This window comes from Terrapene carolina, unplaced genomic scaffold, assembly GCF_002925995.2.
Source record: "Terrapene carolina triunguis isolate 2854851 unplaced genomic scaffold, T_m_triunguis-2.0 Scaffold96, whole genome shotgun sequence".
NCBI lineage: Eukaryota > Metazoa > Chordata > Testudines > Emydidae > Terrapene > Terrapene triunguis.
Window position 1 is genome coordinate 61,617,483 of NW_020664447.1, and position 27,314 is coordinate 61,644,796.

Here is a 27,314-nt window from a genome sequence, read left to right on the forward strand (position 1 = left end):
ATTCCAGTTGGTCATGCAGTCCATATGAAGGAAACCTATGACAACATGAAACAACTTTTGAGGTGCATAAACTATGACCAACATCAGTGGCAGCTTTGTGGCGATTTGAAGGTTGTTGCTCTCTTGCTTGGTCTGCAGACTGGATACACAAAGTACTGCTGTTTTCTCTGCGAATGGGATAGTTGTGCAAGAGATTCCCACTACATCAAGAAAGATTGGCCACTCCGACAGTCATTGGAGCCTGGGAGGAAAAGTGTTCAGCATCCACCACTTGTTGAATCAAGGAAGATTTTGTTACCACCCTTACACATCAAGCTGGGTCTGATGAAGAGCTTTGTCAAGGCCATTGACAAAACACAAGCAGCTTTCAAGTACCTCCGTGGAAAATTTCCAAGGTTAAGTGAAGCTAAGATAAAGGAAGGTGTCTTTGTTGGTCCTCAGATTCGTGAACTTCTTCGAGATGATGCATTTGACCATGCACTGCGTGGCAAGGAAAAGACGGCATGGAAAGCCTTCCAGTTAGTGGCAATAAATTTTCTCGGAAACAACAAGGCAGACAACTACAGGTTGTTGGTGGAAAACCTCCTCAAGGCATACAAAAGCCTTGGTTGCAACATGTTACTAAAGATACATTTTTTGCATTCTCATCTAGATTTTTTTCCACCGAACTGCGGAGCAGTGAGCGACGAGCACGGCGAGCGATTTCACCAGGACATTGCAACAATGGAGAAACGCTATCAGGGCAAATGGAGCCCATCAATGCTTGCAGACTATTGCTGGACAGTGACAAGAGATGCTCCATTTAATGAATACAAGAGACAAGCCAAGAAGCGCCGAGTAGACACTGAATAGGACTAAACTATGTACAGAATAGTTTTTTGCCTTTTGTTTCATAATAAATTTTATTTATATAACCCTTTTGCTGATTTTTAAAGTGTTACATAAACAGGACAGGTGAAATATTATCATGTAAAGCAACCATAAACACATGAAAAGACCTAAGTTTACAATTTATGATTAAAACTCTACTATCTACACAATACACATAGACATAAAATGTAAAAACTTAAATATCTTAGAAACAGTAGCCAATCAGTTGTTTTAATTGTCATATTTGAATTCAGCACATCAAAATACATAATAAATAGCACATTTTATCTCTGAAGCAGACGACTTCTCAAAAATTGTAGACCAGTGTTATCTATGTATTTATTCTGTTCAAATTCAAAAAACAGTAACTATATATTTTAAAATCAACTTGATCCTGCTGTAAGGCTGTCTGTCATTTTTTTCCATTGGAAGTATTTTACATACTTTATTTCCTATACCACTAATGTTGGGGGATCTGTACTTTTCTAAAAGTGAACTATCATGCATCTGGTGCTAGTAGTAATTGTGTTATTCATAGATGCACAGATTCTAAGGCTGGAAAGGTCCACTGTGATAATCTAATCTGACCTCCTTACACAGGCCATAGAAATTCCCAAAATAATTCTTGTTTGAACTAAAGCAGATCTTTTAGAAAAACAGTCAATCTTGCTTTAAAAATGGCCAGTGACAGAGAATTTAACCACAACCCTTGGTAAATTGTTCCAGTGTGTAATTACCCTCACTGTTAAAAACTTACACCTTATTTCCAGTCTGAATTTGTCTGGTTTCAATTTCCAGCCATTGGATCTTGTTTGTCTGCTAGATTAAAGAGACCGTTATTAAATATTTGTTCTCCGGGTAGGTACTTGCAGACTGTGACCAAGGCACTCCTTAGCCTTCTCTTTATTAAGCTAAATAGATTGAGTTGTTGGAGTTTATCACTATATGGCATGTTTTCCAATCCTTTCATCATTCTTGGGCTCTTCTTTGAACCCTCTCCAATTCATCAACATGTTTCTTGAAGTATGGACACCAAAACAAGACTCAATATTCCAGCAGTGCTGGCACCAGAGCTAAATAGGGTGTAAAATAACCTCTCTACTCCTACTCGAGATTCTGGTGTTTATGCACCCAAGAATCAAAGGGTCCTTCCCCAAATCAATAGTCTCCTTTGGACTGTAACATAATAAAATCACTATGGGTTCTGTGGGTAGCCTATCTTAAATTATTTTGAAATTTTTATTTGCTGTTTTTGTGTTCAAAATACTATTATATCAAGACATTCCCACCATAACATGCAGAACAGTCCATATTCCTCCAAATCCTCTCCAGCATTTATGACTTCCTTTTTTATATATTTCCTTTAGCTTAAATGGAGTGAGATATCATTGATAAAGTATTTTGCAATAATTGTCCTTAATGGTTACACAAATAGATGAAGTTTTGACCTTTCTCAGGATATTTTCCCATTGTTACAAAGTTATATCCATTTTTAGATCTTTTCCCATAAAGGTAGTCTTGCTTTCCAGGTCCATCAGTAACAATTTATTGTACCATACAGAGATCTGGCCCTCTAAGGTGGTCTTTCCTGTAATTAGTATCGCTTCTCGGCTCTCTATGAGCTGAGGGGTGAAAACATTTTCTATCCTCTTCTGAGATATGAGCATCTTACATGGGCTTTGATATAATGCTCTAGTTGCAATAAATCCAATTGTTATATTAATATTCCTCATCAGTTCTTTGATCATATTAATTTACATAGTTTTATCATTACAGAATACCCAGCCACTTTTTCCTGACATACAGTATACATTGGATTTGATAACTCTGGTTAAAATTCTGGATGGGTGTAAGCAGGGAGGGGAAGAGGCTACTTCTTATCTGTGTCAGATTCCATATCCAAAGTGATGTTATATATTGTTTCCCTGTTGTGTATGTCTAAATTTTTGGAGTACAAAAATCAATGCACTATATTTATATTTAAAATCCTGTTTGAGTTCCATCCAGTGTACTAGGCTTATAGTGATTTTAACTGAGCCGCCCAATATTTTAGTAAATTTGGTACTACCAATCCCCCTTGCAGATCTGCTCTATAAAGCGTTGTCTCATTTAAAGTTAGGAGTTTACTGTCCCACAAAAAGTTAATAATTTTTGTTTGAATTGCCTCTAGAGTTATTTTTTGTATCCCTACTGGTAGGGCCTGAAATAGCAAATGAAGTTTTAGTAACGAATTCATTTTTACTGCTGCTTTATGGCCAAGCTAAGACAAATGTAATTCTTCTTCGAGTGATTGCTCCTATGTATTCCACAGTAGGCGTGCGTGCTCGCCACGTGCACCGGTGCCGGAAATTTTTCCCTTAGCAGTACCTGTACTGGGGGACCACCCCGGCGACCCCTAGGGTGGCGCCTGTATATCGCGCTATAAGGGGAGCCACGGGCTCCCCCCACCCTCAGTTCCTTCTTGCCGCCAGTGAAGGTAGTCGGAAGTTTGTGCTCCAGCTCTGCTGCAGCCCTTTTTTCTCAACCTTAGTGACGATACGATTGGCGTGCGTGGCTTTCCTCATGCACCTCCGCGGCAGGGTGGTCAGGGTCCTCCTCAAGGACAACACCGCCGCCATGTACTATATCAACAGGCAAGGCGGGACCCACTCCCTAGCCCTCTGCCGGGAAGCCCTGATCCTATGGGAGTTCTGTATAGTCCACGATATCTCCCTGAGGGCGGCTCACCTCCCGGGTGTCCGCAATAGCAAGCGGACCGCCTCAGTAGGGTCTTCTCCCCCCAGTACGAGTGGTCGCTCCACTCGGAGGTCGCTCACCAGCTCTTCCGAGAGTGGGGAGCTCCCCAGATCGACCTGTTTGCAACCCGCCAGAACCAGCGTTGCCCCTGGTTCTGCTCCAGGGGAGGGGTGGGGGAAGGTGCAATCTCCGATGCGTTCCTCCTGAGCTGGTCAGGCCAGCTCCTCTATGCCTTTCCCCCATTCCCCCTCATCACCATGGTCCTTCAGAAGGTGAAAGCGGACAAGGCGAGAGTCAGTCTCATAGTCCCGGCGTGGGCTGGGCAGCACTGGTACGGGCCCCTCCTATGCCTCTTGGCGCCCCCCCCCCCCGAGGGCACTGCCACTCCGCCCGGACCTCCTCTCCCAGGACGGGGGGCGCCTCCTCCATCCCAATCTGGCCGCGCTCCACCTGGCAGCGTGGCTGCTCCGTGGCTGAATGAGGAGGAGAACAGGTGTTCGGAGCAGGTAAAGCGAGTCCTTCTGGAAAGCAGAAAGCCGTCCACGCGTCGGACGTACGTGGCGAAGTGGTCCAGGTTCGCCAGGTGGGCGAGTGAGCGGGGAGTCTCCCCCTCCACCTCACCTCTCCAATTTGTCCTGGACTACCTTTTATCCCTTAGGGCCCAGGGTCTGGCACCTGCCTCAGTTAAGGTGCACCTTGCGGCCATATCGGCCTTTCACCCGCCGGTGCAGGGGCACTCGGTCTTCTCCCACTCAAGGACCTCTCATTTCCTGAAGGGCCTTGACCGTTCATTCCCGTATGCTAGGCCCCCCCGTGCCGCAATGGGACCTCAACCTGGTCTTGTCCCATCTCACGGGGCTCCCCTTCGAACCCCTGGCCACGTGTTCCTGGTCGCACCTCTCGTGGAAGGTGGCCTTCCTCGTGGCAATCACGTCGGCCCAACGTGTCTCGGAATTCAGGGCCTTAACCTCAGAACCCCCCTATACGGTTTTCCATAGGGATAAAGTCCAGCTCTGCCCACACCCGGCATTCCTCCCGAAGGTGGTCTCCGCCTTCCATATGGAGCAGAGCATCTTTCTCCCCGTGCTCTGTCCTAAGCCCCACTCCTCTAACAAGGAACAAGCAAAGTCTGGCAAAAGTGCCTGGGTCTTAGGTGGGAAGGTCGGGACTGGAAGCTAACTGAGTGGAGTGAGTAAGATGCGGTCATCTGCCCCAGCTGGCAGTCATCCCCTTACATACATCTGTGGCTGGACAGCTAAACTGTGGATTCCATGTCAAGCTTTAATATTGAATGAGAAGGGAACAAAATTACAGGTCAATAACCAGTCAGTAAAGGAAAGTAAGAAGTCAGAGGAAATGGCAGCAAAGGGGTAACAGTGAAAAAAGAGAAAGATAAATATACTACTTTTCCCTCCACTTGTCAGCCAGGATTGGGTGTGGTGACATTACTCTTCTGGGCTCTTGTATCATTTTATTCCCCCCATAGGGTAGTTTTTCAATCTCTCTTTTGCCCTAATTGTAAAATAAATTATGAATTGGGGGTGAGAGAGGCTGTATCACATCCACTGGGATCTGATTACAAGTCTTGCTCCTGAGTGACAGCTCAATCCTGGTGTACAGTGTCATTCAAACCATTTCTCCTCTGCCTCACTTGAAGTACACAACAAAGCCCTCTCAGACTGATAGCAAAGGCAGCATGCAGGCTGAGAGAAAGCCACCCGGGAAGGAAAAGTTTAAAGTAACTGGCATAGTTTTGGCTTGAGGGTTAACAGAAGGTCTGGGAGACAGGGGGTGGGAGGATCTGATTGCTAGTGACTGGTGGTTTCAGAAATCAGGGAGAGGGAAGAAGCAGGTCACCAGAACCAGTAAACGACTAGTGTGAGAGAACAAATAGCCCTTCATAAACGTGGGCTTCTGGCTTATTGGAGAATTTGCTCTAAAAGATGGGAGTCCATTGGGAGTCCAGGCACCTCCAACTGCTCAAGTGAGAACATCCATACACCAGTGACAGCTTCCAAGTAAGTATAGTGCAGTGGAGGGATGCACATAGATTTGGGGCTGAGGAAGAAAGTACCTGAAACATTTTTAAGGGGGCCCTGGGATTCAGTGAAGGGAGAAAAAGGTTCTCTCTGCAGTGTCTTGTGGGATGTTGCGTATGCTTTAAGTTTGCATTCACAGAATGAAGCAGATCAGTTTCATTCCAGACCAGAATGAGGAGATGTCTGAGGGCAGCCTGTCTGTGGAATCCCTGTTGCTTGCTGACCAATCCAACAGCCCAGCAGAGGAAAAGATGAGAGCAGATAGCTCTGACACAGACCTAGAGATTGAAGGTGAGCATTTGCTGGCCACGCTTCCAACTAAACCCTTTCCTTCACAGTCAGTGCAGCACCTTTTAACAAGAAGTGGAGTCCCTGAGCAGGGACCAAGGACACTGCCCTATTAGGAATCCCAGCACTCTTCCCGTTTTCCAGCAGTATGGGTAGGAAAAGGGTGAACTTCTCACCAAGGGCTCTGTCTCTAGATCATGCTGGTGGAGCCCCTCTTATATTTAGTATCATTCTCTAGCTAGTGGGTTTAGCCCTGTAGCTAGTAAATGGCTGGTTAATCAAACTCTGCTCACATTTTTATATATGGCAAAGATGTCTGGAGCCTAGGATCGGCACTTTGTTAATGTACTATAAATTGAAAGGAGAAAGAAAATTAAAACCCAGAAGAATCTAAGAAAAGGAGATGTTTGGGAGAGTCCTCAAATATAACTGGCAAAAGTACTTTAACTAGAGTGGAGTTTGTGCTGAGGTTAAACCATTGCATAAATATAGCAATATGGAGAATACAACCTCTAAATACTAGGTTTGATGAAGAAAGTCCAAATGACAGGTTTTTACGGAAATGCAGCCATCAGCTGTCCTGGCCTGTTCTACTGCAGCTGTGTCAGCAACTTCCAGTGGCCAAGATGATGAAAACGCACAGTTTCTTTCTGCCATTTGTAAGCCAATGTGCTGCGGGTTGACCAGTCTCCTCTGGCATCATCTGCCATAGGCTTCACTTATGATAAATAAAATAAGGCTTCCTTGCCTCATGTCAGAAGTGCTTGTTTAGACCTGGAATGATTTAGTCACATTCCAGGTTTCTGGAGTTAGACATTAGAAACCAAAGCATGTTTCTGACGGTCAAACATAGAAGGAGTGGGTTCAGGATAAGTTGTCCCAGAAACAGATGTCCTTAAGAGCAGAGATCTTATTCTTATCCTGTGGAATTCCATTTGCCCTCAGCTTAGCTCAACAAGGCAAAATTAGACATAGGCCAGCCACAAAAAACCCAGCCCATGAATCTGGCGTGGCCTGTTGACTGAAAAGTTGAATTTGACTCATGAATCTGAAAACATGCGGAGTGAGGGTCTCATGAGCACAAAAAGCACAAGTGGCTTCTTGGCTCCCTGCAAGCCTGGCGACTCTTGGGCTGTCCCAGTCTACCCCATCATCACAGTTGAGGGGGAGAGAACTTCTCACATGATCCTAATCTCTCCTTCCATCAAATTGCAAGGCCAGCCCTGGGCAAAAGGGAGAAATGCACAGAGATTCTTACTAGCTTGACTCTTCTGGGGGGTTGCTAGGCTCATGTCTTCCAGCCCTTCCTCATGAGGTAACCTATGGACCCCAGCAAGGAATCAACCAGTTCCCTCTGCAGGTGAAGAAATAGCTGCAGTGAGGGGGGGAAGAGAGACGGGACACTGAGTACACTGCTCACAAACCCCCTTTGTTTCTATAGATACCGAGAGGTCCTTTGCAACCATGAAGGGTGCAGAGCTATATCTAGAAGCTTGCAAACTGGTGGGGGTGGTGCCTGTCTCTTACTTCCTTCGGAACATGGAGGAGCCTTACATGAACCTGAACCATCATGGTCTAGGACCCCAAGGTGCCAAAGCCATTGCCATCGCACTGGTGGTGAGTACCTGATCAAGGATGGAAGTAGTGGTGTCAACTCAAAGCCAACAGGCATACCAGGCCTCTCCAAATTTTGGAGGCTATTATTTAGTGTGTGTGGGGAGGGGTGGGTAAATCTACATTATCCTTGCAGGAGCCCTGAGAAACCCCACCATTTCTAACCCTCTACACAGAACATAAGAACCACCATACTGGGTCAGACCAATGGTCTAATAGATCGGTGAGGCATGATTTCCCTTTACAAAAGCCATGTTGACTCTTCCCCAACAAATCGTGTTCATCTGCGTGTCTGATCATTCTGTTCTTTACTATAGTTTCAACCAGTTTTCCTGGTACAGAAGTTAGGCTTATTGGCCTGTAATTGCCAGGATCACCTCTGGAGCCTTTTTTTAAAAATTAGTGCCATTAGCTATCCTCCAGTCATCTGGTACAGAATCCAATTTAAATGATAGGTTACATATCACAGTTAGTAGTTCTGCAATTTCATATTTGAGTTCCTTCAGAACTCTTTGGTGAATACCATCTGGCTCTGGTGACTTATTAATTTATCAAAGCTGTTGCAGCCACTAACCTTCCAACCATAAAAAGGAACCTCTTTGCTGACTGTAGAAGGGTCCTACAAGCCCCCACAGGGCCTGATTTTCCAGCACTCCTACCCCTTACAGGCCCAGGGAGTAAGACAGCAAGATTGATACCCCAACCCTGGTTCTCTGCTAACCACTGGGCAGGCCCAGGGAACCTAAGATTGGGAATTGAACCTGGTTCTCCCATAATAGCAGTGCAGAGCATGAGTCACTTGGAAGCTACACCACTTAACCAAGTCTCTTTCATGTCCCAGCACCCTCAGCCCCAGCTCTGCCCTTTTTCACTGACCACAGTTATGTTAGGCACAGTTCCTGCAGTGCCTTATATGGGAGATATACAGGGACTGTGTAAATTACACCAAGGACATTGCCCATTTCACTAACATTCCAGCAATTCTCTGTCTCTCTCTGTCTTGTTTGGGCTGTTTTAGTCCAACACAACCATCACTCATCTGGAGCTGGAAGATAACTGGATCCTGGCTGAAGGAGTCATGTGTCTGGTACAGATGCTGCGAGAGAACTGCTACATTCAAGAGCTGGTATTCAATTTTCCTCCTAGTTCTAACACACTGGAACATGGCAATATAGGAGACATACAAGCTCCCACCATTAGTCATCTCATCCAGTATCCTTCCTTACTGGGTCAGACCATTGATCTCTCAGTTCTCGTATCCCTACCTTGTGCTGTACCAAATCATATGCTGCATTTTTAATATAAAACAATTGTATCTGCCTCAGATTTTCTGCACAAAATATCTGAGGAAATTTTGAATTTTCTGAGTTTCAAGAAAATCAGTTAATTAGTTTCCAAGTTCTAATTGCCTCCTCACAAAAAAATTCACATTCTGAATGTCATAATTTTTGTGCCCCTCTAGTTTAAAAAGTATGAGCCGCAGAAAAGCAAAATAGTGAGAGCATGATGGGCTCACCAGCGCTATGGAATTATTTAGTTAATTTACAGAAACACACAAAATGATTTCTCATAAATAAATCCTTCTACAGTATGGTTAGCCAATGGAGAAAATGTTCTGTATCGGAGACTTTCGTGCTCCAACAGGGTATGTGGAAGCCGTTCTGAACAGACTAAGAGAGGAATACGAAATTACTTTTTTATATATGATCTGAGTAACGTTTCCAGTATCCAAAATTGAGGGCATATGGAATGGATTTTGTAAGGTCTTGAGCTTTGTGTTGCGTCAAAGAAGATCTTTGACAAAGTAACTGCTGGTTCATTGAAGACCAAGACCTCAGTGAAGTTGTTGGCTCTGGAGTTTTGCTCCTATTACGAAGGAGCTGAGGTTGCACATACAAGTATCAAAAAAGAAGGAAAACTTTGGTTTTAATTACTGTCTAGGAGTGACCCTGCCTGACTAGTGCCTCTGTCCTGCTGGTCTTGGATTCTCTTGGCCTTTCTTGCACATTCAGCCACAAACAACAATAAAAGCAGCTCCATTCTGGGGAGGGGGGTTTCCTTTCATATGCTTGATACTTCCCTTTCAGAACATCTCCAATAACCACATTGGCACAGAAGGAGCGGAAGCCATCTCCAGGATGTTCCTGGATAATATTTCTAGTCTCCGGGCTGTTCAGCTCTCAGGTGGGTCCATATATTATAAGAAGTGGCGGAGTAGGAGATTGATATGATAATATTTTCACTTCTATAGCTCTTCTCATCCTGAAAGCACGTTATAGACTAGGCCAGATTCTGCTTTCATGTATATGTACTCTGGTGTAAATCCAGAGTAACTGCATTGAAGTCTAGATTTATACTTATATTCATACCAAAATAAGGATCTGGCCCTGTATACATAGAGCACCTCTGAACTACAGCCACCTCTGAGCAATTTCGGTATGGCCCTCAGCTAGGCAATGTCTGAGTGCTCTGTGGGTCCTAAGACAACACTAGTAAGAAAGTCAAAAGAAGAGAAAGTGTGGAGGTAACCTCTTTCAACCCTATTTGTTCTTCATTATTATGGGATGCCATGCCAGCCAGCCCAGGAAGTTCTCCCAGACACAATGCAATGTCACAAAGGAGACCTTTGGGCTCTGTTAACACATGCTTCTCCTCTGCAGGAAACAACTTTAGGGAGGAAACTGCACAGTACTTCGCCGAGGCACTAGTGGTAAGTAACTTGCCAAGCAGGGAGGAGGTGGAGGGGAGAGTGGGCCTGGCAGGAAGCAGGTTTCTGCACAGAACCATTCACAGTCCTATATGTATTAAGGGTAAGGCTGCAAAACTTTCACGGAGGTCACGGAAGTCACAGATTCCGTGACATTCCAGGACCTCCATGACTTCTGCAGCAGCCGGTGCGGCTGACCCCAGGGCCGCCCGAGCAGCTGGGGCAGCCCTGGCGTCAGCTGCACTGGCCACTGCTCAGGTGGCCCCAGGCAGCTGGTCCCGGGTGCTGCCCTGGAGCAGCTCTCCAGGAGCAGCAGCAGTGCCCTGGGCCACCCCCCCAACATCAGTGGCAGCAGGGCCCCGGGCAGCGGTGGAGCCCTGGGCCACCCCAACCCCAGCAGCAGCGTTGGCGGAGCCCTGGGCCACTCCACCCCCAGCAGCAGCAGCAGCGGGGCCCCAAGCTGCCCCCCACCAGCAACAGCATTGGCAGGGCCCCAGGCCATCCCACCCCAGCAGCAGCGGGGCCCTGGACGCCACCCCCACGCCCCCGGAGCAGCAGCATCCCCCGGAACGTCCCCCGCAGCATCCGCAGGAGCACCTACCCTCCCTAGCACCTAAGATTTTGTTAGGGGTATTTTTAGTAAAAATCATGGACAGGACACAGGCCATGACTTTTTGGTTATTGCCCATGACCTGTCCATGACTTTTACTAAAAATAGCTGTGATAAAATTGTAGCCTTAATTAAGGGCTCTCCCCATTTTAAAGCCCTTACTTACTTGATTTGATTCCCACCAACTAGTGCCCACATGATTTCCTGACATAAGTCTGGTGAATGCTTGTCACTCGCTTTAGAAAGGAGACAGGCTAGGAGGACATGGAGAAGTGTGTACCAGGTTAATGTGTTCTCAGGATAACTCTTGGGGTCTGGCTAGGAGACGAACCCTCTGGAGTGCGTAACAGGAGTACAGAAGAGGATTTTGGGGATGCAAAGCTTTCAAGAAACATAAGTGGTCTGATTTTAAATCATTTTGAAAGTCACAAGTAAAAAGAAGCGTAGTGCCTTTCTCAGTTTAGTCTCTATCACAAAAACCATTACACAATTTGGCAGCACTGGACATTTCTGCCCAGGATCTGAATGTGTAACACAAAGTGCTATAGGTCAGGATTGGAATGAGGCGCATTGGTAGAGGAGGAATATGGGGACCGAACTGGAATAGCAGGGTGTGCTGCAGAACAGGACTGGGTCCATAAACAGAGTGTGAGGCTGGGTCTACACTACAGCGGGGGTCCGACCTAAGATACGCAACTTCAGCTACGTGAATACCGTAGCTGAAGTTGCGTATTTTAGGTCGGCTTACCTGGCGGTGAGGACGCGGAAAGTCGACCGCTGCCGCGCTGCCGCCGACTCCGCTGCCGCCTCTTGCCGAGGTGGATTTCCGGAGTCGACGGCAGAGCGATCAGGGATCGATTTTACCGCGTCTTCACTAGACGCGGTAAGTTGATCCCCGATAGACCGATTGCTACCCGCCGGATCGGCGGGTAGTGAAGACATGCCCTGAGAGTGAAGTTTGAACAGCATTTGTTATTACTGTGCCTAGCTGCTTTGACTCCTCTGTTTCATGAGGAAAAAATACAATGTTAAAAGACAGACAAACCTGCTTTGTTCTGGGAATCATAATCCTTTATCTCCGTGCTGACAAACTGCTGTGCACTTGAATAGTTGAGAGCCTATATTTCATTCTCTTCTGGGGTCTTAGGATGGCAGCTGACTGCAGCTGGATGGAAGATCTGATTCTCTCTGCATCATTTCTATCCATAGGGCAATTACCGAGTGAAGGAGCTGGACCTCAGCCACAATGAGTTCTCTGAGAAGGGAGGAGAGCATCTGGGACAGATGTTGGGTAACTCCACTCATTACTTCCACAGAGCCAGCTGGGCAGTCAGTACAGGCATCCTTTCCCTTAGAGACCTCTGGGGGCCAGCCCTGATGCAGAAGTGAATCCACCACTTTTCTTACATTTTACCGCAAGAAGGTTGTGGGGCCTGATGGCTACTATAAAGGACTGAGAGCTAACCCTCCTGGCTTGGCCACTGATTCACCCTTAACTCCATATCGCTTTGGGTGACTCTCTCAACTTCCTTGGGGCTGAGACTTCTCAATCTGCCAAAATCCAAATCTCGGGTGCTAATAGTGTCACAGGGAAAGACCTTTACAAATCTCTCTCTTTCTCTTAGCATTTCTGCCTATCTATCACAGTGGCCTCTTGACAGCAAATGTATGCTTTTTAACCACACAGTGCTCCCTTAAACTATACTGAAATCCTTTCTTTGGTCCAAATAACACTTTCATTTTCCTGATTCAGTGTTTCCACCATCATGGATTTACTATTAAGATCAGCCCGGGTCTTTAGAAGACCGATAAATTCAATCCTGTGATGAGTGAGAAGGGACTGTGTTTGTGCCTCATTTAATCCAGTGGGAAAATGGGGTCTAAAGATAAACAGGGGCCCTCACAGAGCAAGCAGAAGCTGTGTCTGAGCCCAGCTCTCCCATGGAAATAAATGTCCTTCCTTCTAGCTCCACTGAGGCACAAAATGAAAAGATCTTTAAAAAACCATTTTTAATAGATTTTTTTAAAGTTGGACAAACCTGCCAGCTGCTGGGATCCAAACATGGAGAATCATCATAAAATCAGACAAGAACTTGTTGGCAGCCAGCCTCTCGCCCCAATCAGAGGTCATTTCCCAACACTGTAGCAGGACTCCTCTCTCACTAATGGATTCACACACAGCACTAATGGATTCACACACATCCTACCCTGAATAAAATTGCCACCATGTGCCATGCGTTGCAGCTGGACTGGCACAGGCACACATACAGCTGTGTATATCTGACACAAAGGGTTGAATTTCTATTTGTTTGCTAATCAGCTGCAGGCAGAGTGCGTCTTGCTTTTTTGTGTGTGTAGGAGGGAGAATCCCACCCACCTGTTACAGAAAGTGAGCGTCCACTAGTATTAACCATCTCCCTTCCCTCACCCGTCCAGTGTAATATGTTCTTTGCATAAGCCAGAGAAACTGTGTTCTTCTGCCTCCTCGAGCTGAAAATTACACCTCCAGCTCGAAGTGGAGATGTACCCTGCATCACCAACATATTCTCTGCTCTTCAGATTCTCTGGTGAGCACGGAGACTCTGGCTAGAGTTAAAACAGAGGCAGGTTTCACCTGCTGCAAGTCAGTTCATGTTGTTGATGGATCTGTAGCAACCCTTTTTTCTTGGTCTCTTAGCAATTGTTTGGTGGAGGAATCCGGGCTCTGGAACTTAAGCTGCTCTTCAGTGGCATCTCTGCTTTTCTGATCAGGTTGATAGCCCTCAGAATGTTGCTGGGCCTGCCCTGCTCCAAAAAGCATCTGGAGCATAGGCAATTTCACGCTCTCCCCTTGTACAGAGCACCGTTGGGCCTCACAGGACCAGCTACCAACTCAGAGAGCTCCACTGCACACTGTCACAGCTCAGGGCAACTGCACCTGTATTTCCCCTCAGCGGTCCAACAAGGGCACCCTCTCCCAGGCCTCCAGCTCCCCAGCTGTTGTCTTTCCTGTATCTCACTCCGTTCTGACTGAGCTACTACCAGGTAGAAACAGGCTGCCCAAGCACACACGCTTGCTTTCTCTTCGGAGATGGTTAACGGTGTGACTGCCCACAGCTATAAGTTACCATACAGTTCTTTCTGAGCAAACCTATTTGATTCTTAAGGTCAAAGCATTACAGAGAAAACATTAAAAACAATAGAAGAACCTACATGCATGCCAATCATTTTATCAGAGATCACCCCAACCCTTACATGGCCTCTGGCAGGAGCAATCCTTCAATCTCCACCAGGTTTTTTTTTTTGTGGTTTCAAATTCATCGCAGCTTCAGCTCAGAACAAGCACACTCATAACATGTTTAGTCCACCCTTTATACAGTTCAGGGGTCTTTGATCGGGAATTTCCAGGAGCAGGTAATTAGTAGACAATGGGTTTTCCTCCCTGGACAGGGCTCAAAAGGATGGATTCCAAGTAGGTCATTTGCATTCCCCTTAATCCCCGGTACTTCCTAGGAAATCCACTCTACATGTATTATTCCAAAAGGCCCTTTGAAGTTTCTAATCCCTTCCATACAAGGCATTAGTCAGTCTCCTTAGAGAAGTTACAGACAATTCCCCACTAACACATACACAACTGCATATTTAATACAATGGACCACAAAGGTATTGAATCTAATTTAATAAGGTTTAACTTAAATGAATAAAGTTCATTCATGACATTGCAGGAAATTGTCAGTCTGTCACACACACCTTACAAGAGGAGTATTTGGTGCTCAGGCCACTATCAGATTCCCACTGGAGGAAGGGGCAGTGGTCCCTGGTATCACTATCATGTATCAGTGATGGGGGTGTTATTAGTGGGGATGGCAGCAGTAGTGTCGAGTGTGGAATCAATACGGAGGGTAGCAACAGCAGGTTGTTTCTCTAATATAGGATGTGTTATTATTCCTTTAAGATCCCTAATAGTGTCTGTAGCCTGTTTCTGCAGTCTGTGTCTAGTGTCTTGGGAGGTGGAGAAGTGGAGCGTCTTTTGTATGAATATATTTGCATGTATTTGTACATGTATCTGTATGCAGCTCTGTGTGTAGTAACTGCAAGTGTATGTGGGTGTGGTTGAGTGAGAGAGAGACTGTGTGAGTCTGTCTGTGAGCATGCTTACCACATGTGTCTAGCTATATTATTTCTCTATATGTGTTCATTTGTAGCATGTATTGTATGGTGTGTGCCTGGGATTACCTCATGTCTCCCTACTCCTTCAATAACATGAATCTCTAGTGCCTTTTAAAATGCATTTCTGTTCATTCTCCTTCAGCTAACATCTCTTTTCCTCTTCCTCAGCCAACAATGAAGCACTGGAGTTTCTGAACCTGAGCTGGAACCACTTGCGGATGAAGGGGGCTGTGGCATTGGGTGCTGGTCTCAGAGTAAGCCTCCCTCCTGAACAGTGATACGCCTAACCCTGATTGTTAGCTGAGCTTGGAAGGTTGGCATGTCCTGGCTGAAGCACTGATCTGCCCTTGTTCTGCTAATGGTTCTTTTATATCATCACTAGCCATTCAACTTCCTGTGTTTGCCAATAACCTATGCCCCTCTAATTTTACAGAGGGGTCAACTTTAGGCAACACTGAAAACCAAGCAACAGAGAAACAACAGATACTCCCATCCATACCCTCCTCTGACAAAGGGGTCTTCTATGACACATACTCCCAGTGACCCCTCATCTAGGCTTCTCACCTGTCAAGCTTTAGTTTACTTTAGATTAATCTGCTTCAGAGATCCCTCATTGGGCAGAGGCACAGATTCCCCTCCCTACCCACTCTCTCAAACATCACACATCCCTGAGCCAAAGTCTGTCTGATGATGACGTAATGGCTAACATGATTCATGAAAAGGGAAATAAAAACAACCCAGGATACTACAGACCAGTTAGTTTAACTTATGTGCAAGGGAAGGTAATGGAGCAAGTAATTAAGGAAATCATCTGCAAACACTTGGAAGGTGGTAAGGTGATAGGGAATAGCCAGCATGGATTTGTAAAGAACAAATCATGTCAAACCAATCTGATAGCTTTCTTTGATAGTTTAACGAGTCTTGTGGATAAGGGAGAAGCAGTGGATGTGGTATACATAGACTTTAGTAAGGCATTCGATATGGTCTTGCATGATATTCTTATCAATAAACTAGGCAAATACCACTTAGATGGGGCTACTATAAGGTGGGTGCATAACTGGCTGAATAACCGTACTCAGAGAGTAGTTATTAATGGTTCCCAATCCTGCTGGAAAGGTATAACAAGTGGGGTTCTGCAGGGGTCTGTTTTGGGACCGGCTCTGTTCAATATCTTCATCAATGACTTAGATATTGGCATAGAAAGTACAGTTATTAAGTTTGCGGATGATACTAAATTGGGAGGGATTGCAACTGCTTTGGAGGATAGGGTCATAATTCAAAATGATCTGGACAAATTGGAGAAATAGTCTGAGGCAAACAGGATGAAGTTTAACAAAGGCAAATGCAAAGTGCTCCACTTAGGAAGGAACAATCAGTTTCACACATACAGAATGGGAAGAGACTGTCTAGGAAGGAGTACAGCAGAAAGGGATCTAGGGGTTATAGTGGACCACAAGCTAAATATGAGTCAACAGTGTGATGCTGTTGCAAAAAAAGCAAACATGATTCTGGGATGCATTAACAGGTGTGTTGTGAGCAAGACACAAGAAGTCATTCTTCCGCTCTACTCTGCGCTGGTTAGGCCTCAACTGGAGTATTGTGTCCAGTTCTGGGCACAGCATTTCAAGAAAGATGTGGAGAAATTGGAGAGGGTCCAGAGAAGAGCAACAAGAATGATTAAAGGTCTTGAGAACATGACCTATGAAGGAAGGCTGAAAGAATTGGGTTTGTTTAGTTTGGAAAAGAGAAGACTGAGAGGGGACATGATAGCAGTTTTCAGGTATCTAAAAGGGTGTCATAAGGAGGAGTAAGAAAACTTGTTCACCTTAGCCTCTAAGGATAGAACAAGAAGCAATGGGCTTAAACTGCAGCAAGGGAGGTTTAGGTTGGCCATTAGGAAAAAGTTCCTAACTGTCAGAGTGGTTAAACACTGGAATAAATTGCCTAGGGAGGTTGTGGAGTCTCCATCTCTGGAGATATTTAAGAGTAGGTTAGATAAATGTCTATCAGGGATGGTCTAGACAGTATTTGGTCCTGCCATGAGGGCAGGAGACTGGACTTGATGACCTCTCGAGGTCCCTTCCAGTCCTAGAATCTATGAATCTATGAATCTATTCAGGCACAGCACCTCCCTCTCCAATGTACTGCTTCATGGGTGCTGCTTGGCCTTTTCATAATCACCTATTTTCAGAATAGCATGTAAAGGACTACGCACTCTAGCATAAAGGGCACCCCTGAGAGAAAGCCTTTAGTGGGGAGTCTCCGCTGCTAATAATAGGGCAGTGCTGAGAGGAAGCTCACATCACTGAAGTCTGGGCAGGATTTGGTAGCTCACACAAATGTAGTCCTAGAGGGCACTGACCGTCAGTGCTGGGAGGAAGTTCACACCAGTGGGCTGTGGGCTGGCCCTGGTTAGCTCACACAGGTGCAGTTCCACTCAGCACTGCTGGGAAGAATTTTGCATCACTGTGCTCAGGGCTGGCACTGGTAGGTCACATCTGTGAGGAAACTCACACTGCTGGAGCCCCAGCTGGCATTTGCTAGGTTCTGCTGTGAGGCCACTGACATAAGTGGAATTCTATCTGGCAAACACAACAGTGAAGAAGCAGGCAGAGTTCTTAAGTCCCCAGTTGGTTCCCTGCCTCAGTCATGAAAGGGGGTTTCACAGGAGGAATAGATTGATGCATCAGCTGGATTTGCAATGGCTGTGATGCCAGTGGTGATTTCTCTTCTCTCTCTGGAGGTCAATGGAACGCTGAAGATACTTGACCTCTCATGGAATGGCTTTGGGAATGAAGGGGCTCTGGCCCTTGGAGAAGCTCTCAAACTCAACAACATTCTGGTCCAACTGGATATCAGCAGCAACCATATCAACAATGAAGGGGCTGGGAAGCTGGCCAAGGGGCTAGAGGTCAATGGAAATCTCAAAATCCTGAAGGTAAAGACGAAGCCTGAATTGGGCTAGGAGTAAGGGAAGGGAGTGGAAAACCCTGAGCCAAGGGGCGAGGAAAACTCTGATATGAGCTGCCTAAGCTGAAATGGAAAGCAATTGGTTTTGTGCTAAGCAAGAGACAGGCAAAGGAGGAGAAGAAGGAGGTGACCAGAATCTATTCGTGTAGTTGGCTTTGCAGAGTTTAATGGGAAGGTGACAAGATGGACAGATAATGAAGATAAACTTGTTGAAAAGGCACAGTTGGGCCATGACCCTCCTAAAGTCTAAACTGAGGGGGAAAGAGATACACCCACACTCATTACCAGGAAGTGAAATTCTCCTACTAATTTTTTTCCATTTGTCTTCCACCACAGCTATCTCATAATCCCCTAACTGTAGAGGGTGCCATTGCGCTTGTCACATCCATCAGGAAGAATCCAAAATCCAAGATGGAAGAGATCAACATCTCAGTAAGAGGGTGTTAGGGTTGGTAGAGTCCCAAAATATATACATTAGAACCTTTTGGAGCCACCTGAATTCTAGTGCTAAACTCTTTCAGAACTCTTTGAGGTTTGTCTTCTGGGTTACCTGTATCAGTTCAGCTCCAGCCACTAATGACAAAAAGTTACTATTTAACAGCTCTTCAATGGCATGAGTGGAAGTTGTGAGGTCTCAATCTAGTTCCTGGTAGATCGTTATCCATATCACCATCACAGTTAGCAGTAATTGGCCACCTTGACTGCAATCTCAGAAAAGAAGACAAAGCATGAGTTCGCCTTCGAGGCTAAATTCCCTTCTCATGCTACAATATGACCTTCCAGGGCAGTATAGTAGAGCAGTGGTTCTCAAACTAGGGCCGCCGCTTGTTCAGGGAAAGCCCCTGGCGGTTTGTTTACCTGACGCGCCCGCAGGTTCGGCCAATCACAGCTCCCAGTGGCCGCGGTTCGCTGCTCCAGGCCAATGGGGGCTGCGGGAAGCGGCAGCCAGTACGTCCCTCGGCCCGCACCGCTTCCCGATCATAAATGTTTCCTTATCACTTGAAGAACTAAGCCTTTAGAATGTCTATAAGAGAAATCATTTTCAATATGAATTTTTTCTAGAATCCTTTGCGTGGGATTGAAACCAAGAGGTTCTTTTCTTTGCAGAAGAAAGGGGTGAAAAGGGCCATTTTTCTGATTTCTTAGTTTATCTCTGGATAACACATCCTAAGCATTAATCCTCCTTACATTCTTTTACACAGTCTACCACTTACAAATTGCAAGTAAAGACTCAGATCAAATATTCTATACAAAACATGAATCACAATAACTAATACTAAAACATATGATAAAAGAAAATAGTATGAAATACTAAAGCAAAATAGAAGGTATCAAGATGAATTTCAGAGTATTGGTAACTTCACTTGGGGTAATAAACATGGTATTATTTTCCTTGAGCTTTGGAAGCCTGTCACACTGACAGAAAGCAGAGGCCTCCAGGAATCTCCTTACCTAGCTTGATGTTTTATATAATCAAATAAGCAACTAACAAGCATTTGAGCAATCATATTCTCCAAGCATCATGTGTATGAACATCATTTTAAGTGTCTCTTAAAAATTTCAGTAAAGGCAAAGACAAGTTTGTAATAACCTAATATAATAAAAATCAATTACAATGATTTAATTAATAACTATTTTTGCATCAATATTGAGGTTTACCCCCTACAGGTAGCTATAAAACCTTAAGATAGAATATTGTATTAGTGCTGTCCTTGCTATAACTGCTCTGGGGATAGTTGACTTAAGTTTGATTTTCAGAAATGCTGAGCCCCCACTACTCCATCAAAATCAATGAGTGCTGCAACTGCTCAGCATCTCTGAAAACCAAACTCTTAGTCTCCAGATACTGCCAATATGTAACCTTTAACCAACACTACATACTTAGAGCCCTGCAAAACTGCGGGTATCCGCTTTATATCCATGGACCATTTCTGCGGATAGCAGCATGGATGTGGATACAAATTTTGTATCCGCACAGGACTTTGACGGTAAGAGCCGGGCGGGCAGCTGTGAGGAACCATGGCACGGATCCTTCACCTGCCCTGGGCGGGTGCCTGGGGGGCAGGGACACTGGGTGGGGGGCTGCTTGGGCCTCTGCCATGGCTCTCCACAGCTGCCCGCCCGGCTCTTATCGTGGCCGGCCTGCAGCTCCGAGCCACCCCTCTCCCCGCCGGAGCCAGGTCGGGGAGAGTCACACTGGCATCTGTGGGGAGTCTGGGTCCCTCCACCTACCCTGGGCAGAGGGCTGGGACACTGGGTGGGGGGCTGCTTGGGTCCCCCGCTCAGGGCAGGTGGAGGGTCTGCCGCAGTTCCCCAAAGCTGCCAGTGTGGCTCTCCCCGGCCCGGCTCCAGCCGGGGAGGGAGGGTGGCTCAGAGCTGCAGCCCAGCCACAGTAAGAGCAGGCAGCTGTGGGGAGCCGCAGCAGACCCTCCACCTGCCCTGGGTGGGGGGCCCAAGCAGCCCCTGGGCAGCTCCACAGCATGGAGCCCAGCCGGGGAGTTGTGGGGAGCCGTGGTGGACCCTCCACCTGCTCGTGGTGCGGGTGACGGGCTGAGAGCAGTCCCCGGCCATGTCCCCGTCCCCCAGGTTCCCCGCCCAGCTGAGGGCAGGTGGAGGGTCCCTGACTCCACGCGGGCTCCCCACAGCTGCCCACATGGCTCTCCCCAACTGGGCTCTGGCGGGGGGGGGGGGGATGCCTTGGAGCCTCAGCCAGGCCCCCACTGTAGAGCCCTGCAAACCCGCAGATATCTGTGGATGTGGATATCTGCAGATAATTTTTGTGGATAGCGGATCGGATTCGGATACACATTTGTGTATCCGCGCAGGGCTATATACATAATGAAACAGAGTTTTACGAAAAGCACTGAAAATTCTAGGTGTCAGGTGAAACTCAACCCCCTCCCAGATTCCCCTGTCCCTGTAGGGTGGACTGTAAAGAGACATTATTGGAGAAACTAACCCCTTTGACTTTAGATCACAGTTTTAATTTTTTTTTTCTGCAGAAAGCCAAGCAATAATGAGCAGGTCATATGTTGAGCAAGTGGGGAGGGGACCATCTCCCAGTAATCTTCTGATGACCGACTATTAGAGCAAGATGGCAGATGTGTTTCAGCTTGATAGGCATTTGTCTTGTGTCAAACTGAAGTAAATTTTGTGTATCACAAGTGGTGATAGGTGGTGAGGATAAAGAAAGGGAACATATGCTCAGAGGCTGAAGCACTGAAGAGTCTTGGGCCCCCAGTGGGATCCACTAAAGTGAAATGTGGGGAGGAAAGAAGGTCTGAGGCATGGGGAGCATAGTTAATATTGAGATAAGATGGGGTTCATTAATATAGGCGGTTTCTTGCTTTCATTAAACCCTCAGGCAGGCTGGACAATGTGGCTGGGATGTCTGTGCTGAGTGTGGTGTCCTCTCTCCCCTACATTAGAATGTGCTTGTGAATGGAAGCTTCCTCAAGCTGCTGGACGTGGTGTGTCAGGTGCACCCTGAATTAGATGTCATCTATGGTGAGGTTCGAGGCTTCATCTCCAAGAAGCCTGAACAGCGTCCAGACCCCATGACGCTGATTCAGGTGAGCAGTCCAGATTGGCTCCATAGTCTCTCCACACAAATAAGCAATGGCCACGTTAACACCACCCTATACCGAAAACCCACCGACCGCTACGCCTACCTTCATGCCTCCAGCTTCCACCCCAGACACACCACACGATCCATCGTCTACAGCCAAGCGCTGAGGTACAACCGCATCTGCTCCAACCCCTCAGACAGAGACCAACACCTACAAGATCTTCACCAAGCATTCTCAAAACTACGATACCCACACAAGGAAATAAAGAAACAAATCAACAGAGCCAGACGTGTACCCAGAAGCCTCCTGCTACAAGACAGGCCCAAAAAAGAAACCAACAGAACTCCACTGGCCATCACCTACAGTCCTCAGCTTAAACCTCTCCAACGCATCATTAGCGATCTACAAGCCATCCTGGACAATGATCCCTCACTTTCACAGACCTTGGGAGGCAGGCCAGTCCTCACCCACAGACAACCTGCCAACCTTAAGCATATTCTCACCAGCAACCACGCATCGTACCATAACAACTCTAACTCAGGAACCAACCCATGCAACAAACCTCGATGCCAACTCTGCCCACATATCTACACCAGCAACACCATCACAGGACCTAACCAGATCAGCTACAACATCACCGGCTCATTCACCTGCATGCCCACCAATGTTATATATGCCATCATGTGACAGCAATGCCCCTCTGCTATGTACATTGGCCAAACTGGACAGTCACTACGCAAGAGGATAAATGGACACAAGTCAGATATCAGGAATGGCAATATACAAAAACCTGTAGGAGAACACTTCAACCTCCCTGGCCACACAATAGCAGATGTAAAGGTAGCCATCTTACAGCAAAAAAACTTCAGGACCAGACTCCAAAGAGAAACTGCTGTGCTCCAGTTCATTTGCAAATTTGACACCATCAGATCAGGATTAAACAAAGACTGTGAATGGCTATGCAACTACAGAAGCAGTTTCTCCTCCCTTGGTGTTCACACCTCAACTGCTAGCAGAGCACCTCACCCTCCCTGATTGAACTAACCTCGTTATCTCCATACTGATTTATACCTGCCTCTGGAAATTTCCATTACTTGCGTCTGATGAAGTGGGCATTCACCCACGAAAGCTTATGCTCCAATACTTCTGTTAGTCTTAAAGGTGCCACAGGACCCTCTGTTGCTCTCCACACCTAGTGCACAAACTCTGGGCTACTTTAGGGAGGGATGAGCTTTCTTCTCAGCAGAAAATTCAGCCAGTTAGGACCCTCCAGAAGAGGCCGCGCAGTCTCCTCTTGTATTGTGGAATGGAGCATTCCATAGTCACACATTTAATTCCATGTAGAATTACTTAGCAAATCTTTCTGTTTTTTAGGGGAAACACATGGCTGGGGGTTGGATGGCTCATAGGGGTCTGACATCTGAATAAGATAAAAACTTTTTTTTAACCTCTAGTCTGATGGTTTGAATCTCATTCAGGTCAGTAGTGACTAAAAATCATTAGTAATAATAATTCTGTGACTTTGTATGACATCTTTAATCCAAGGATTTCAAAGCACTTTACAAAAATGGGTCAGTATTATCTCTGTTTTACAGATGAGGAAACTGAGGCACAAGGAAGTTAAATGGCTTGCCTAATTTCACACAGCAAGTCAGTGGCAGAGTTGAGAATAATAAACCAGCTCTTCTGATTCCCAGTCCTATTCTATAGTCACCTGACAGTACTGCTTCCTTGTCCAACTGATGGGTGTCAGATAAGCTGTCTGAAACATGCCAGTGGATCTCAGTTCAGATCATCACAAAACCCCCACTACCCCAGTTGAACTTAATAGGACCCCTTTTGGAGCCTTCAAGATTAAGCTATATAAATACAAGATATTATATTATTTATTAACACATATTGCCAGAAACTTTATATAACTGGCTATTTTCAAAGGCCTGTAATTTCTACAAGTGACAGCAGGTGGCGATGTCCCCCTTGCTGGGACAGGAGAATCATACAATCAGACCTGTTTCAGAGTAGCAGCTGTGTTAGTCTGTATCTGCAAAAAGAAGGTGATCTGGATAAAAAAAGTTTTCACGACCAGGCTGCTACTACTAACCTGGCTGCATTCCTTAGTGGCTAAGCAGAATATTAGCCAGTTAGCCTCTGCAACACTGTATATGTGGCTTTGAATAAGTGTGCTGGGATCTAGACAAGGTGTTAGGAGCCCTAGTGTACAACCTGGGTGCACTTGGAACAGCTGGTTGCACTGAAGATGGGAGAGGTGGTGAGAGCCACAGAGAACTGTTCACTGTGCATACAGATCTTGGTGACCAACACAGACCTGGGATGAGAGTGAACAGCAAAGACGACATGTGTTTGCAGTAGAATATGGTATCAAAAATAGACAAAGCTGGTTTGGGTTGCATGTGCAAAAGCACCGCAGCTTACAGGAAGAAAATGCTAGTTCCTCGCTGCATGGAATCAGGAATAAAAAAAAATTATTAAAGCTAATGTTAAAATTATCTAATACATGGGTTAAAGAAAGAGTTTATATACATCTGGGTATAATGCTTAAATTATCCAAAAGTACAAAGTTTGGTTTAAAAAGTCATAAAATACAGATGGTACATAATCTGCAATATCCCAAATTAAGGCTGATAAATTTAATAATACAGTTTAAATATTAGCATCCAAATATTCAGGTACATCACTCATAAAAAGTTATACTAAAAGTAGCTTGTGGAAAGCAAATATAGTAATGAGTGTAGATTGTCCCTCAGTAATTGAGAATATAGGATGGGTTGTCCCTCAGTAAATACAATCCATCAGAGAAGTACTTCAGTTACTTTCCTGACTTCACTTCTCAATGGCACTCTCGCTCATTTCTCCTAGAATATTGCATTCAGGTCTGGACCCCTTGGGACCAGTAAGACATTGTCAGACTGTAGGGAGTTCAGAGAAGGGCAATAAAAATGATCAGGCACCTGGAGGAAGGGATTGACTTAGGAGGATAGATCCAAAGAACTAAATATTTATCATTTGATCAAACAATGACTTGTGGGGTGAGGACTTGAGAATCATATATAAATATTTGAAGGATAAAGAACAAGGAGACAGAAGAATTATTTAGGGTTGTTCCAATGGGGTCTAAGTAGGAAGAACGGGATGAACCTGAGTAAAGGAAAATTTAGCCTGAAAATCAGAACAAAGGGCTCCATTAGATGCTCAGATACCACAATAATGAGCACAGTATAAATACCTAGAGAGACACCAGACTGCAGAATAGTCTCCCTAGGGAAGTTTTATCTTTGTTTCTCTGCTTCTGCTAGAATTACTTGGATGAGCGCAAGTTGAGACTCTGGGATTTCTTTAGAAACATGGACAAAAACGGAAGTATGAAGATCCCTGTGGCAGAATTCCGGAAAGCCATGATGCAGGTGTGCTTCAGAAACAGTGTCCTCTAATTTTCTCAGGGCAGGGTATTGTTATGAGGAAGCTCACACTGCTGATGCCCCCAGATGGTGCTGGTTGAGTCCTGCTGAGAGGAAGCTCACACCACTAGGCTAACTTCACATGTGCCATGAGAAACACCCCTGAATGAGGCCCAAAGGAAATGCCACGAGACCTAATATCTGATGTGGATGGCAAAATAGCCATGGATCCATTCTGGACAGGGCCGGCTCCAGGCACCAGCTTACCAAGCAGGTGCTTGGGGCGGCCACTTCAGAGAGGGGCGGCACGTCCAGCTGTTCAGCAGCAATTCGGTGGACGGTCCCTCACTCCTGCTCGGAGCGAAGGACCTCCCGCCAAATTGCCGCCGCAGATCGCGATTGCGGCTTTTTTGTTTTGTTTGGCTGCTTGGGGCAGCCAAAACCCTGGAGCCGGCCCTGATTCTGGAATAACATTAGCCATGTAAAATCCCAGTATTCCAATTCCCACCTATCCTGGTTCCTCCAGGGTACTTAAAAGAAACATAGATGATGAAAGGAGACTAAATGTGTGAAATATGTCTATTGGATTTTATGGAGGATCTCTGCTCAGTGCTATGGGAAAAAGCCAAGCCACTCCAGTCCCTGCCAACACATCTTGAGAAAAAATTCCCTCCTTGGCTCTAACTATGGTGCCTGTGAGAAAGCGTCCACAGTTCAATGTTTAATCCTATTTACACCTGACAAACAAGGGGTGCAAAAAACAACTGCATTTTTTCTTGAATCCTCAGTAAGTGGATTCTGCCACCTGGTGAAATTCTTCCCTCCCTTTCTAATTGCTCCAGGCTATTCACCTAGTTATTAAATAGTGAACGCTTCCCATGCTGGTAAAAAGAGTTCTGTGTGCAAAGAAGCCAGGCTGTCTGGCACCACTTGTATTTCAGCCACTGGGAGCCACAAAAGGGGAGATAATCACAAGTCTCCTTTCTCCCTTCTCCAACCAGCAATCAAGAATTCCACTAGATCGAGCCCAGATTGGAGAACTGGTGCACAAATTAGACCGGCACCGGACAGGAATGGTGGATTACAGGTGAGTGAAGCATCTCCTGCACTTGCTTTCTCTCTCATTTTCTTCTTTTCTTTATTTGTCTCAGTTCTGATTGACACTGAATGAACCTATACTAGTTCGCTCTGGAGGGGAGGACACAGCTGGGGCACATGGCGTTGGTCATTCAGGGATCCATCTCACATGATACAGACTGCATTTTTGAGTAGCCTAGAGGTGAGATTACCAGCTGTATGCGTAGCAACCCTTTTGATCCAGGCCAGAAGTTCTATATTTTTCTGTACTCTTCTCATATACCACAAAATCCCTCATGTTTCCCAAACCTGCTGTGAAATGGCATGAATCTCACAGCGGAATGGCATTTTCACTGCTGCACATGTTGTTGTGTGACAGTTATGGACTCTCCAGGTATCATCTCAGCATCACCCTCCACTCTGAAACCCAGGAGAAGATTCCAGAAAGGGAGCAAATCTCTGCTTTCAGACCCTCTATTCCATCCTGAGACCTCCATTTCTTTGCTTCCTTCTATGATCCTTCTTCTTAGGGGTCCCGGTCTTCCGCACAAACCTACTTTCAAACCTCAGTGCCTTCGATAATTTTGAATAAATATCAGCCTATAGCAGTAGTGTGGAAGTTCTGAGAGTCTAAGTGGTCAGACACTCCAAGGCTGTTAGGAGCTGCAGGCCAAGCCACTTGTCCTGGGAATGGAAATTGCCCCTAGATTTGTAGTCTCAAATGCGACTGATGATCTCAAAGCTAATTTTGCCTCAATATCCTCACCCTTCAAATACCACCATGGATTTTAAATATTTCATATTGAAGCCTACATTTAAGATCTGAAGCACATGGGCCAGTTTTGCAAATGTTAATCTATTTCTATCCAGGTGGGTCTATTTCATGTGCCATAGTGTTACTGTCACACATGTAGCCAAGAGATGGGACAGGTCTAACTTTGATGTCCAGGTTGCTCCCACCTCAGACAATTTTTTCATGGCCTTCTCAGTGTCTTTCAGGCATCTAGGAGGAAGGAGGAGGTTCATTAAACTGGTTTTAAATCCTGATTTCTCTTCTTTCACCTCTTAAATCAGTTATTTAAAAGAGAAGCAGCCAGCACAGAAGCCTAAAGAAGAGGAGGAGGAGGAACCTTAGGAGAGAAGCCAGGAGGCAGGTCAGCTGGTGAAAGGTGGAAGGATAAGTGCTGGAAAGAAGCTAAAACAAAGTGACCCATGGCTTGGAAAAGTAGAGGAATGTGGGACTTCTGATAGTTAAGGCTAGTGAATCTA

At 45.8% G+C, this 27,314-nt stretch overlaps 1 protein-coding gene across 1 annotated transcript in view; it reads left to right on the forward strand.

The window, feature by feature from the left end:
* Positions 1 to 5,785: 5,785 nt before the first annotated feature.
* Positions 5,786 to 27,314, forward strand: part of LRRC74A (leucine rich repeat containing 74A) — a 28,937-nt gene continuing 7,408 nt past the window's right edge. The window contains exons 1-12 of the mRNA XM_024192725.1: positions 5,786 to 5,936; positions 7,375 to 7,550; positions 8,566 to 8,673; positions 9,635 to 9,731; positions 10,208 to 10,257; positions 12,074 to 12,155; positions 15,182 to 15,267; positions 17,757 to 17,951; positions 18,320 to 18,415; positions 21,412 to 21,555; positions 24,867 to 24,974; positions 25,970 to 26,055. Of these exons, the coding sequence (XP_024048493.1) occupies positions 5,786 to 5,936; positions 7,375 to 7,550; positions 8,566 to 8,673; positions 9,635 to 9,731; positions 10,208 to 10,257; positions 12,074 to 12,155; positions 15,182 to 15,267; positions 17,757 to 17,951; positions 18,320 to 18,415; positions 21,412 to 21,555; positions 24,867 to 24,974; positions 25,970 to 26,055 (1,379 nt within the window). The remainder of the gene's footprint in view (positions 5,937 to 7,374; positions 7,551 to 8,565; positions 8,674 to 9,634; positions 9,732 to 10,207; positions 10,258 to 12,073; positions 12,156 to 15,181; positions 15,268 to 17,756; positions 17,952 to 18,319; positions 18,416 to 21,411; positions 21,556 to 24,866; positions 24,975 to 25,969; positions 26,056 to 27,314) is intronic.